The sequence below is a fragment of the Vombatus ursinus genome, unplaced genomic scaffold (assembly GCF_900497805.2).
Source record: "Vombatus ursinus unplaced genomic scaffold, bare-nosed wombat genome assembly UNPS02000749.1, whole genome shotgun sequence".
Taxonomy (NCBI): Eukaryota; Metazoa; Chordata; class Mammalia; order Diprotodontia; family Vombatidae; genus Vombatus; species Vombatus ursinus.
Genome location: NW_020940527.1, coordinates 26,842,790 through 26,854,980, shown reverse-complemented (window position 1 = coordinate 26,854,980; position 12,191 = coordinate 26,842,790). Strand labels below are relative to the sequence as shown.

The 12,191-nt window shown below is 39.2% G+C and overlaps 1 protein-coding gene across 1 annotated transcript in view; it reads right to left on the bottom strand.

Annotated features, from left to right (window-relative positions):
* Positions 1–11,304, bottom strand: part of TM9SF3 (transmembrane 9 superfamily member 3) — a 74,967-nt gene extending 63,663 nt beyond the window's left edge. The window contains exon 1 of the mRNA XM_027858099.1: positions 11,206–11,304. Within this exon, the coding sequence (XP_027713900.1) occupies positions 11,206–11,304 (99 nt within the window). The remainder of the gene's footprint in view (positions 1–11,205) is intronic.
* Positions 11,305–12,191: the final 887 nt, after the last annotated feature.

Below are 12,191 nucleotides of genomic sequence, written 5' to 3'. Positions count from 1 at the left end.
AACTGGAAGTGTCAACAACAAATATTTAGGTCAAATCATTTTATATGGGGCATTATAAGTCACTAGGAAGACAAAACAGTACTAGACATAGTCCTTCAGTTTAAAATCCAGTTGGGGAAACAGTTCGGGGGGCATTAGAACTAGAAAGGACTCTGGAGATTATCTAGCCCAGCTAGATCATTTTGCAGAAGAAACCAAGGCCCACACAAGTGAAGGGACTTTCTCAAAGTTACACAACTAGTCAGTGGCAAAGCAGGGTTCTCCTGACTGCAAATCTAGTTCAAGCTCCACACAAAATGCTGCTTCTTATTAAAAACTAAACTTTTTAAGGAGTGATCCAAACAAAAAGCATTACCCAATTTAGTAAAGTATAAGATAGATGCACAATATCCTTTATATTTATGACAAAGTCAATCCTAATGATTATATACATATACACACGTGGTATGTACACATTTATCCCATTTATTCTGAGGAGAAGGTATCAAATTTGCAAAAGGCTTGGTCTTCTGTACCTTTTAAGAGTTCACTTTCCTCATTCCATAAAGTAACTAATGATGAAAGCAAAACTGTAGATGTTTTAATTGACTCAAAAGACTCAAAGAAAAAAAATTCTCAGATCTTTGAGACATGGGCCCTCTCATTTATCTTCCCATCCCCCTCAGCATCTAGTAGTGTCTTGCACATAGTAGGGACTCAATAACAATAAATACTTGTTAAATTGCATTTCATATCTTGTCTTTGAACCTTGTAGATTTTTAAACATGAAAACTGATTGCCTTCTCAATGAAATCTAGGTACACGATTAAAGAGAGAATACTATTTTTAAAATTTTATGAAGACAAAACTCCTGTACAGAAATTCAAATTAACCCAAATCCAACTTAGCTGGATTAGATTTTTGGGAAAACAAGCAAATCACAAGAATCCAAGCTATTTAGTAAAAACACACACGTACAACTTCAAAGATACATTTTAGCATCAGTTCTAATACAGACACCTCCCATAATGTCTACAAGATTACACAGAATTCATATTCAGATTATGAATGAGTCAGCAAAGGAATCTGAAAGAAACATTCAATACAACAAGGCAAGAAAATAGACTAAAGAATTTTATAAAGATTTTCAACAAGGGTTAAAAAAATCCAATTAAGCAGAGTACTCCATTCTCTGAAAATGTCAGTTATTTAAGGAAATATAAAAACTTTTTAAACAAGAGGTAGCATCAAAACTATTTTTATACTACTACTAAGATGTTTTAATTTCTAACAAGGTAAATTACAATCAATATAACCCATGTAAACCAAGGCTTTCTTTGGGTCCTTAATAATTTTTAATAGTGTAAAAGGGGTCCTGAGACCTTTTTCAAGTTCAAGTCCCACCTGTGACATGCTTGATGTATGTTCCTGGGCAATTCACTAGAATTCTTTGTGCTTCAAGTAACTCTCTGAAGAGTCTAAGATGAAAAATGCTGTTGCTTCATTATTATTAGAGGGAGTTTCCACACTGGGAGTACCATATAACAATAAAATCACTGGTCTGAACCTAGTAATTAATAATAACTAACATTTATACAGTACTTTAAGGTTTACAAAGTGCTTTACATGTTAACTAATTAGATCCTTTTTTATCAAATTTTCTAATTTTTCATAGCTTGTAATGAATTGCAGGTTTTCAAAGAAACAAAATTTAATGGAAAGAACATCTAGGGGTCTTAACAACCTGGACTTAGGGATAAATTCCTCGATATTAATTAGTTGATTTACCAGAGGTAACTCACTTAACCCTTTGGCCCTCAACATCCTCATCTGTGAATTAAGATAATAGCATCTACCTCAAAGTGTTGTAAGGATCAAATAAAATAATGCATTTGAAATGCTCTGCAAACCTTAAAGCACTATATGAATGCTAGTTACAATTTAAACCACTACTCCACAGTTTCTCCACATTCTCCTACATAGCTATATCTGTACTGTGATGACTTTTTTTTAATGCTTATCACTGTGTTGCTGGTTCCTGTTTAGGTTTTCCATTCACTATGACCAAGAGATAATTTGCTATTGTACCTATATGTATTTCTATAGTTTTTTTTTCTTTCCAAGTGTTATCCAGCATTGGCCTCCAATGATTCATTCTGTTAGCTTCTGATCTCTTTTCTAACTAAGCTGATTTTAAACTAATCATATCTTCCCAAGTGTCTGACCCACATGCACCTGACCCTCTTCCTCCAAAGGAACTGTCATACAGAGGTTAATAAACACTCATCTCAATGATGAAAATATCAAATATCTATTTAATTCCCTAAATAGGTATGTTCCTTAGAGGCAACAACTGTCTCTTTTCATACTTTTTTTGTGCCTACTTCCCACCCTGCACTTAGTAGGAACTTAATATTTGTTGAATGAATTAGGACTACTGTGTCTATCTTATCTATTTAGGTTACCTAAAACACCAAGTATACAACAAGTGTTAAACCTTTGTGGATTAGGATGAAAAAAACATCTTATGAAATATTTAAATGTAAAGATTCAGTAGAAACCAAAAGAAACCTGAAAAAATATCAATTTGTAGCTATAAAAGAATCACAGAATTTTAGAGCTAGAAGGGACTTTTAGGAATCATCTAGTCCAGGAGTCTTTAACCTTTTTTGGGTATGGACTCCTCTTGGACAGTCAGGTAGACACTTCTCAGAATAATGATTTTAAATAATTAGAGGAAAATCAAAATTTTAGTTAAAGGTTAGTGAAAATTTCTTTCCCATTCAAGTTTACAGACCCACTGAAATCTATCCACAAATCCCATAGATAAGCCCTATGGGTTAAGAACTAGGCTAACTTCTTCATTTTATAATTAGGGGCTAAGTGAGTGTCCTTATGGGAGAAAAGAATAAGAAAAGAGAAATAAGGCTAAATTTTAATCTTTAGAAGTCCTATCAATAAGGACTTTGACAGTTAATTTCTCTTCTTACAAAAATAAGTTTTTTGCAACATGCATCCAAGGTCAAAGATAGTAGTCACAGTAATATACTGATCCAAATGTGTGTTGTCTATAGAAACATGACATATAGAATTATAAACATTTAAAAATGTATAAAAATAGGCATTAATTTGTCTTACATAATCTGGAACTTGGAACTGAAGTCATTTAGATCTAACTCCCAGTCAGTCATAATAACTACATAAAATCCAGGTCCAGAAAGTGAATGTGAGAAGAAATAACAACAGCCAAGGCTTATAAAGAGACACAAACTTTGCCATTTTTTAGCTCTGAAACTGACCCCAAGAAAAAACACAAAGGAAAAAAAAATTCACCTGAAAAGGAACTGCAGTTTTGTTCTGAAAAGGAAGCAGTATTGTTCTCAGGTCATGGATGTTAGTCCCTTGCTTGTCTAAAAGAGTGTATGTTATGCTGCTGCAGCTATAGAAAACTTTTTTTCTTCCTAAATTCATGATTCTGAGAAGAACACTAATTCATGGAGAAAATGTTACTATTGTATCCATGTAAACTCTGAAATAAAATAATTAGGAATCCAACAACTACTAGGTCAATGAAGGCTTGAGTTATGAGCAGTCACGTTTTTATTAGTTTTTACTATCTTTGGCAAAAGACTGATATTTTATGAACATATACAATACATAATATTGCAAATAGGCACAAACCATTTATGAAAGCTTTAGAAATAATAATTTTACTAACTTTCACTATCTCTTATGTAAATATATCATAATTTCAATACAGAAAAAAACTTAATAGTTTGTTTTGGTTACAGTCATTTAGTTATTCAGGTAACTTCCCAGTCCCAAACTATTTGTAAACAGGTTCTGTTTCAAGCGAACACACCTGAAAATTATTCCATTTCCTAATTTATATCAGTCTACAAAAACTGTAGAGGCAAAAACAAAATTAAAAGATTTCTTGCTACCTATGTAAAAAGCACAGATGATGTTGTTCTTGGAAGGAGTTAATTTTTGCTTTCTTTTTAAAACATGTTTTCAAGAGTTCCTAGAAAAGAAATAAAGGCAAAAGCCACAACAAAGCAGCGATGCTATTTCTGAAAATTATCTAATAGTGTAATATGTTTTTATGGTAAGAGCGAAGTATAGTCTATATTGGGCACTGAGTGGGTCTTCTGACACTAAAGGCTCCCAGGATGCCAAGGACACAAAGAGACCAGGGAGAAGGAGTATACAGAATCTCACAAGATGAGGATTAGAATTCTAATTGAGTCTGTACGTAGGTAGAGGTCTATGACTGGTAGTCAATGTCCAGTGTTCTGCATACTACCATAAAAATAATTTCCTTTTTGAGTACTCTTTTCCCTGCCATCCCCCAATCAGTTTATTTTAATAATGAAGATCCATCTTATATAGCACTATGCTAGGTAATATAAAAGACACAAAAGAAATTTTTCAGTCCCTGACCTTGAGAAACTTACTGCAGCTGACAAAAGACAAACATATATTAAACTAAGCAACGCAAGGCTTAAATAAGTATTACTAGTAATTCTATTCTTTTGTTTGTTGGTTTTTAATGCTGAGATCTTTCTAGATAAACATTCTGATAATAACTGTTTGTAAAAGACACAGAATGGGGGTTGGTGGAGGGGTGATGAAAGGACTGATACTCCAAACATCCAGGTCTTAGTCCTGACTGGCTCATTGCTGAGTCTCATAGTTTCTTCATCAGTAAAACAAGGGGGTAAACTAAATAATCCTCAAAATTCTTGCCAGATCTAGCATTCTATGAATGTGTGTGTGTACAGAAATCTAAATATATATACACACACACATACAAACATACATAAACAACTGGTGCTCTTCAGAAGTGTGGTTCTAAATAATAATATTTATAAATTTTACAATTAATTATAATATTCTATAAATAAATTTTATAATTGTATTTTATAAATAATTATAAATATAATAATTAATTTCTAAATATGATTTTATACATTTTTACTTTAATTTTAAAATTAAAATCAAGCTTCACATTAAGAAAACCAAATATCAAAACTCATAAAATTAAAGAATATTAGTTTTCTTTACAAAAGAATTCTTCACAAAAAGCTACAGCAGCTTTCCTTTATATAAAAATTCTAATACTGTATTTAAAATGTGACAATTTCTGAAAATTTTACAGATGTCAAAAAGGTTCTTAACCTTTTTTATGTCATGGACCTCTGTTGGTAGTTGTCTGATGAAACCTATATACACATAGGTACCCCTTTTCAGAATGCTTTTGAAAGCATAAAATAAAACAATTAGGATTACAAAGAAACTAATTATAATGAAATACAATAATAATATTTAAAGCAAGTTCACAGACCCCTCAGGTTAAGAACCCTTGGTTCTTACCTCTTACCCCTCATCTAGACCATGATGATAAGGAAAAGGAGGAGAAGGATACTGGCACAAATATAGCACTTTAAAGTATGCGAGGTATTTTGCAAATACCATCTCTCATTTTATCCTCACAACAACCTTGGGAGAAAGATGCTATTATCCCCATTTTACAGTTGAAGAAACTGAGGCAGATAGCAGTTAAGTGATTTACCCAGAGTTTCCTCATTCTCAGCTGGCTGCACTAGCCTGGGACTTATTTCTGACTCACTTCCATGCCATAGGAACCTCATTATTGGGATAACCTCCTCTTGCTATATTCCACCTCATCACTACCCTCTCTGTCTGCCTCTCTGACTGGAGGATGGGACCATGAACTCCACACTTTCTCACTGAAGGAAAGATCTCACTTCAAACAGCTCATTTCTCACCCAGCTGCACTACCATGAGACTTCTCTGACTTCTCCACCAAACCCTGGCTTGGCTCCACTCCCCTCTCCCCGTTTCAGCTTCTTTTCATGTTTTGTCTTCCCGTTTGGATTGTAATCTCCTTGAGGCAAGGATTGCCTTTCTTTTCATATTTGGATCCCTAGTGCTTAGCATAGTGCCTGGTACACAGTAGGCACTTAGCGTTTACTGGCTGATAGAGCTAGCAAGTGTCTGAGGCCAAATTTGAATTCAGGTCTTCCTGACTCCAAGTCCAGCCCCTCTACCCATTGTGCCACTCAGCTAACATAAAACATACACAAAATAAAGTACAGGTGAATGGCCTCATAGTTCATAAGATCATAAGTTGTTAGAGCCATCATTTTATGGCTTAAGAAAAGGGGTTTAGAAAGTGAAATGACTTGCTTAAGGTCCACTCTACTAGTGGTCTATTTTCATGGCATCTCAAGGTTTTTCAAAACAATCTGGGAATTCTCCACCAAAGTTCTAAAGCCACTCTAGCCACATTTTCATCTAAAGCAGTTCTTAACATTTTTTTTGCATCAAGAACCCCCTTTGATAGTCAATTGAAGCCTAACACATAGGATTACAAAGGAAACCAATTATATTTAAACAGTTATCAAAAATTTTTTTAAGAAGTTCATAGACCCCAGGTTGAGAATCCCTAATCTAAGGATATCTTAAAAGATTTATATACTTGAGAAAATGAGAAATGTTCTGTTTGGGTGAGAATAGTCCATCCAGTCCATCTAAACCTTTGACTCTAGGTGACTTTTAAGACAGCACAGCATTTGCATTATACGGCACTAATGCCAAATACATAATCAACTTATGCAATTCTACTCAACAAATTTGTGGTTGACAGTCAAAATGTGTTAGCTTAAACATTTCCAGAACTTTTTTTGTCATCCCAAAAAATAATAAAAATTTAAGGTTTACTTAATTTTACTTTTATCTTAAGTTTTATTACTGGAAAACACCCTTCACATCAAAGTTGGTTAACTTGACCTATTAAAAACAGCCTTCCAATTGTAAATTCAATTCATAAGCTAGCATCTACTAGGCCCATAAAGCCTGTCTCTTAACTTTCACTCTCCCTCACCACATCCTCTTCATTCACTCCCTTTTCCTCTACGGCTTCAAAAATTCACAGGTCTCTCCCACAAAGGAAAAAACTTCAACTGATATATCTCAATGCCCTCTCTCTCTTATCTGTTCATTGTTATGTTCCTGAAGTAAATGTCCATTTTCAATTATTCTATAATGGTAAGAGATTTGGCCAAAGGCAAGCTTCAGGAGACATTCCTCAAATTTTAAATCAAATACTTTATATTTACTTAATATTTTGTAAAGGGAAATAAGTGAGTACAATTCAGTGTAGGTAAGTGAATTGACATGCACATGGTTCTAGTTTTACCCAGTAACTCATTAAAATATCACTTTCTATGAGTTACAGCAATCATTAAAATCTTTGTTATCTAAGATTTTCTCCTATCTAGAATATGTGACTCTCAAATACTGCAAATTTCTGGAAATGAACATTCCTGAAATTGAAACTCCATTTTAATGCTTTTGTTTATTTGTGATTATTAATTGTTCCTAAGACCTTTAAACATCTTCAGAACATTTCTTCACTAAATGTAAAAGTCAAAATTTTACCTATGTATAGAAATAAACTGTAAATTAGAACCTTCCTCATAAATATTCATACATGTTTGATACCACTGAATCAATGCTATCAGAATATATAACATTCATAGTGATTTTCCTCACTCCAAGAAATCTCTCTGAACAATTTGTTTGGACCTCTCTTTTGCAATTATCTCATTCTAATTTGTAAGAGGCAGCATGGTGCTGTAGATATAGAGCACTAACCTTTTAGTCAACACCCGAGTTTCACTTTCACCACTAGCCAAATGTGTGATACTGGACAAATGACAACCTTTCTGGGTGTCAGTTTGTTTATCTGTAAAACAGAGTTGGACTCCAGCTAAGGTCTCTTCAAGTTCCAAGATTATGATCCCACAAGTTACTACCTAAATGTAAATACATCATGTCTCTCCATCAGATAGATCTATGCATCTAGAGATCAAGAACCTAATCTTAACTAAGGGAAAGTATTTTTATTAGCATGGAGTGCTTAATAAACATTTTTTAGCTACTAAATGTAGTAGTGGCTTCTATAAAATATTTAAAGAATAAAGTTAGCAATTGTCCTTTCAACCAGTAGAGCATCCAATAAAAATTAAAAGCAAACTAATCAAAGACGGAAAGTTCTATATGGTCACTAAAAGTAGCTCTCTTTTATAGTTATTTAGGAAAGAGAAATGAAAATTCTAACATGAAATTTAACATTTTTATATGGAAAGTAGAATCATACAGGCACACTGTGAATTGGTCCTGAAAACAATTTGGAAACATACTAGAAAAATCACTGAAGTGTATTATTAGACCCATTAACACAACTAGAGATATACACTTAACATCCCCCCACCCCTTCCCTCCACCAAGATCAGGTCAAATGCAGAGGTAAAGGATTATAAATAGCAACATTTTAGGTAGTAACAGAACTAGAATGAAAGTAGGTACCCACTGACTTGGCTAAGAAAGAGGTTCTATGATCACAGTAGTCGCTAATCCCTAATTTACTGTAGTAAATTTTGTTTCTACCTTCGTGATATCTCCTATAACATCCCTTATCTCCGCTCTCATAACTACCACCCTAGTTCAGGCCCTTATCACCTCTCCATTGGATTACTGCAATATTCTAATTGGTCTCCCAGCTTGCTCCTGTCTTTCCCCAAGGAAGTTCCAACCCATCCTCTATTCAACTACCAATGTAATTTTCCTCAAAGGCAGGTCTGACTGGGTCACCCACTACTCATTAAATTCCAACGGCTCCCTATTATCTCCAGGATCAAGTACAAAATCCTCCATTTGGCACTCTGGTACAGAGCTCTTCACAACCTGGCCCTTTCCTACCTTTCCAGTCTTCTTACACTATTCTCCTCTACACACCCTATGATCTAATCACATTGTTCTTGTTACTTGTTCAGGACATTCTATCTCTTGATGCTGTACATTTGCATTGGCTGTACCCCTAGTCTTTACTGCCTCGATCTTCCCTCCAAATTTCCACCTCTGCTACATTCCCTGGTTTCCTTCAAGACTCAGCTCAAATCCTTTCCAGAGAAGGCTGTTACTAGTTCTTCATCTCTCCCCAGCACCCTCCTTCAGAGACTGTCTTGCAGGTACATAGTAGTCTCGATATTAGAATGTGTGTTTCTTGAGAATAGGGACGTTTATCATTCTTTGTATCCCCAGCCCTAAGCTTAACATTTATTTTTGCTGACTGACTGAATGGCTGAACAAACTATGACATAAGAATTTAAAAGATGACAAACAAGAAGAACTTAGCATAAGAAAAAAGTGCATGATCTAGTGGAGAGCAAATGAAAAGAACCAAGAAAGTATACAAAGCCCACAAGTATGTTAAGGAAAACAACATTTAAAAACTTCACAACTATGATCAATGCAGTGACCAATAGTGAAGCATACTTTCCACCTTTCAGAGAACTAGTGGAATAAGGGTGTATAATGATGCATACAATCAGGTCCTGCCAGTGTGATGATATTTTTGTTTAATTATATTTACTATACAGAGTTCTATTTTGGTTGAGGGAAAGAGTGTCTGGAAAGTAACAGATAAAAGGAGGGGGTAAAATATTTTTAAAGTCAGATCATATGTTTACAATTAGAAGTTACTGTAAAAATAATCTATTCCCAATCCCCTCACTTCATTTTTTTTTTTTTTTTTTTGGTGAGGCAATTGGGGTTAAATGACTTGCCCAGAGTCACACAGCTAGTGAGTGTTATGGGTTTGAGGTGGGCTTGAACTCAGGTCCTCCTGACTCCAGGGCCGGTGCTCTATCCACTGTGCCACCTAGCTGCCCCCCAATCCCCTAACTTTAGAAATGAGGAAACTGAGGCTCAAAGTCCATCACATTCCCCATGTGACTAGCCCAAGGTCATATACTTTTACTAAGTGGAAGGACCTGAAACTGAACACAGATTCTAACTCCAAATCCAGTGTCCTTTCCACGACAAAACACTGTCTCTATACAAAGTAAATGCCAAAATAAATGAAATAGGTTTTTTAAATTTTCAATATTAAAATATGAAAACATAAACATGCCTTTCACTTCAATTCTGAAAGTCTAATAAGTATCCTGATGTGATCATTTGACACTTACCAAATATAACAGTTCACATACACTGTTTGGCATTTATGTTAACTTGTGAAGCCAGAGAAGCTGTCAAACGCAGGGGTAGCCTAATATTTGGATAAACAAGTTAAATTTTCAAGTAAGTCCCATTAAATACATAAAAAGAATCATAGGATCACACATGGTTTTTTTTCATTTCTCAGTAACTACACAAGAGAACTGAAATCAGAATTCCAACATCATTGATCATTAGAACTGCCAAGAATTTTCACCATCTAGTTTAACTCTCTCCTTTTACAGCTAAGAAAACTGAGGCCCAGGGATATGGGAAGTAATCTGTCACTCAGTGGAAGAACTTATAATTCAACAATTCTCTAAATACACAACAATCATTTACGGTCGTGATAAAAGCCTAACGCAAGTTAATAAGGCTAGAGGTTAAAGCCAAAAACCTGCCTCGCTTTTTATCACAGTCCCTAAGCTAAGACTTTCAGATCTTGCTAGGATGCTAGCATTTGGAAAACAATTCAAGTCACGAATCTCCAAGAAAAGTCGTTCCAAGCAAAGAGTCATAAAGTTGCTTTGATTTTAAAGGGTTAATTTAAGACACCTTGACAATTAACTTAAGGCAAAAGCAAACTTTGTCCCCAGACTACTCTGGCCTTGCCTACTCCAAGATTACAATCCAGAACAAGTGCCTTTGCTGCCGAGCCCGTCTCCTGGTACAGAACAGGGGGCGGGGGCCTGAGAGGGGGAAGAAAAGTTGCTGGCACGGCCACTGCGCGGGCCTGCGTGGAGGTGGAGGAGTGCACACGTGGAATGACCCTGTTACTGACACAGCTCAGGAGTGCCGTCGCACCCCTTGAGGCCCGAGGAGGACGGAACCCTTCCGGGGCCTGGAGGCCACCACAAGTGGTCAGCGCTTTCTGCCCTCCCCAGAATACAGTGTTTAATCCCATTGTGTCGTACGGCCCAGCAGCCGCGGCAACAAAACCCCGGGCTCCGAGACAGGGGAAGCCCGACAAGCCCGGGCCTGTGGGCAGCCGCCCCCCAACGCTCACGCCCCACCGAGGAAGTGCCCCAGGTCCCCGGGGCTGGGTCTGGCGCTCCCTGCACCGAGCTCGGAGGCTCCGTCCGGGCCGGGCCCGCCCGGGGCCTCCGGGAGCGAGGCCGAGGCCGCGCGGCGCCTCACCGTGTGGTCGTGCTCGTCCGCCCGGCCCGGGGGCGGCAGCAGCAGCAGCAGCAGCGCCACCGCCGCCGCCGCGCGAGCGACCCCCCGCCGCGGCTCCATGGTGCGCTCTCCCCCCGCCCGGCGCCGGCCGGCCCTCCGCCCGAGGCTCCTCCGCTGCCGCCGCCGCCGCCGCCGCCGCCGCCGCCGATTCACATCCAAGGGGCGCGCGCACACAGACGCACAGGACCGGGGCCCAGCCGCTGCCCCTGCCGCCTCGGCGCTGCCCGAACTGGACCCGCCGCCGCCGTCGCCGTCGCCGTCGCAGTCACCGCCCGCGGCCGAGCGTAGCCCCCGCCCCGCCGAGTCCGCTCCGCCGCCGCTGCCTTCGCCTCAGCTTCTTCCTCTGACTCAGCCACGTCATCCGGCCACCCAGTCACACACCGGAAGTGCCTCCCCTAACGTGGGGCAGCAACGGCCGCGGAGCGCGGCCGAGCGAGCTAGCGAAAGCGAGAGCCCCCGCTCTAGCCTGGCCGCGGGGAGGAGGGCGCGCGCGAGCGGAGGGGAGAGGAGGAGGGGGAGAAAGAGAGGGCGCGCGCGCGCGCGGGGGGGAGGGGGTAGGGCGCGCGCGCGGAGGGGAGGGGAGGGGAGGACAGGGAGGGCGCGCGCGGAGGAGAGGGGAGGGGCGGGGAGCGCCGGTTCCCTGGGACGCTCGAGGGCGGAGCCCGAGCCCGGAGAGGAGAGGAGAGGGGAGGGAGGCTCCCGGAAGTGGCCGCGCTGGTCCCTGGCGACTGAGCGCGCAGCGCCGCCTCCCCGAACCTCTTAGACACCACGTGGTGACGAGGGAAACTGCGTTCAAGACCTGGGTTCGAATCCTGCCACTGCCCCTTCCTAGCTTGGACATCGAGGGCAAGCAGGCTCTTCTCTCAGAGCCTCAGTTTTCCCCTCTCTGAAATGGGGATAATTATGCGCTTGCAGATTTGGAGCTGAAAGGGACCTTTGGGGTCACG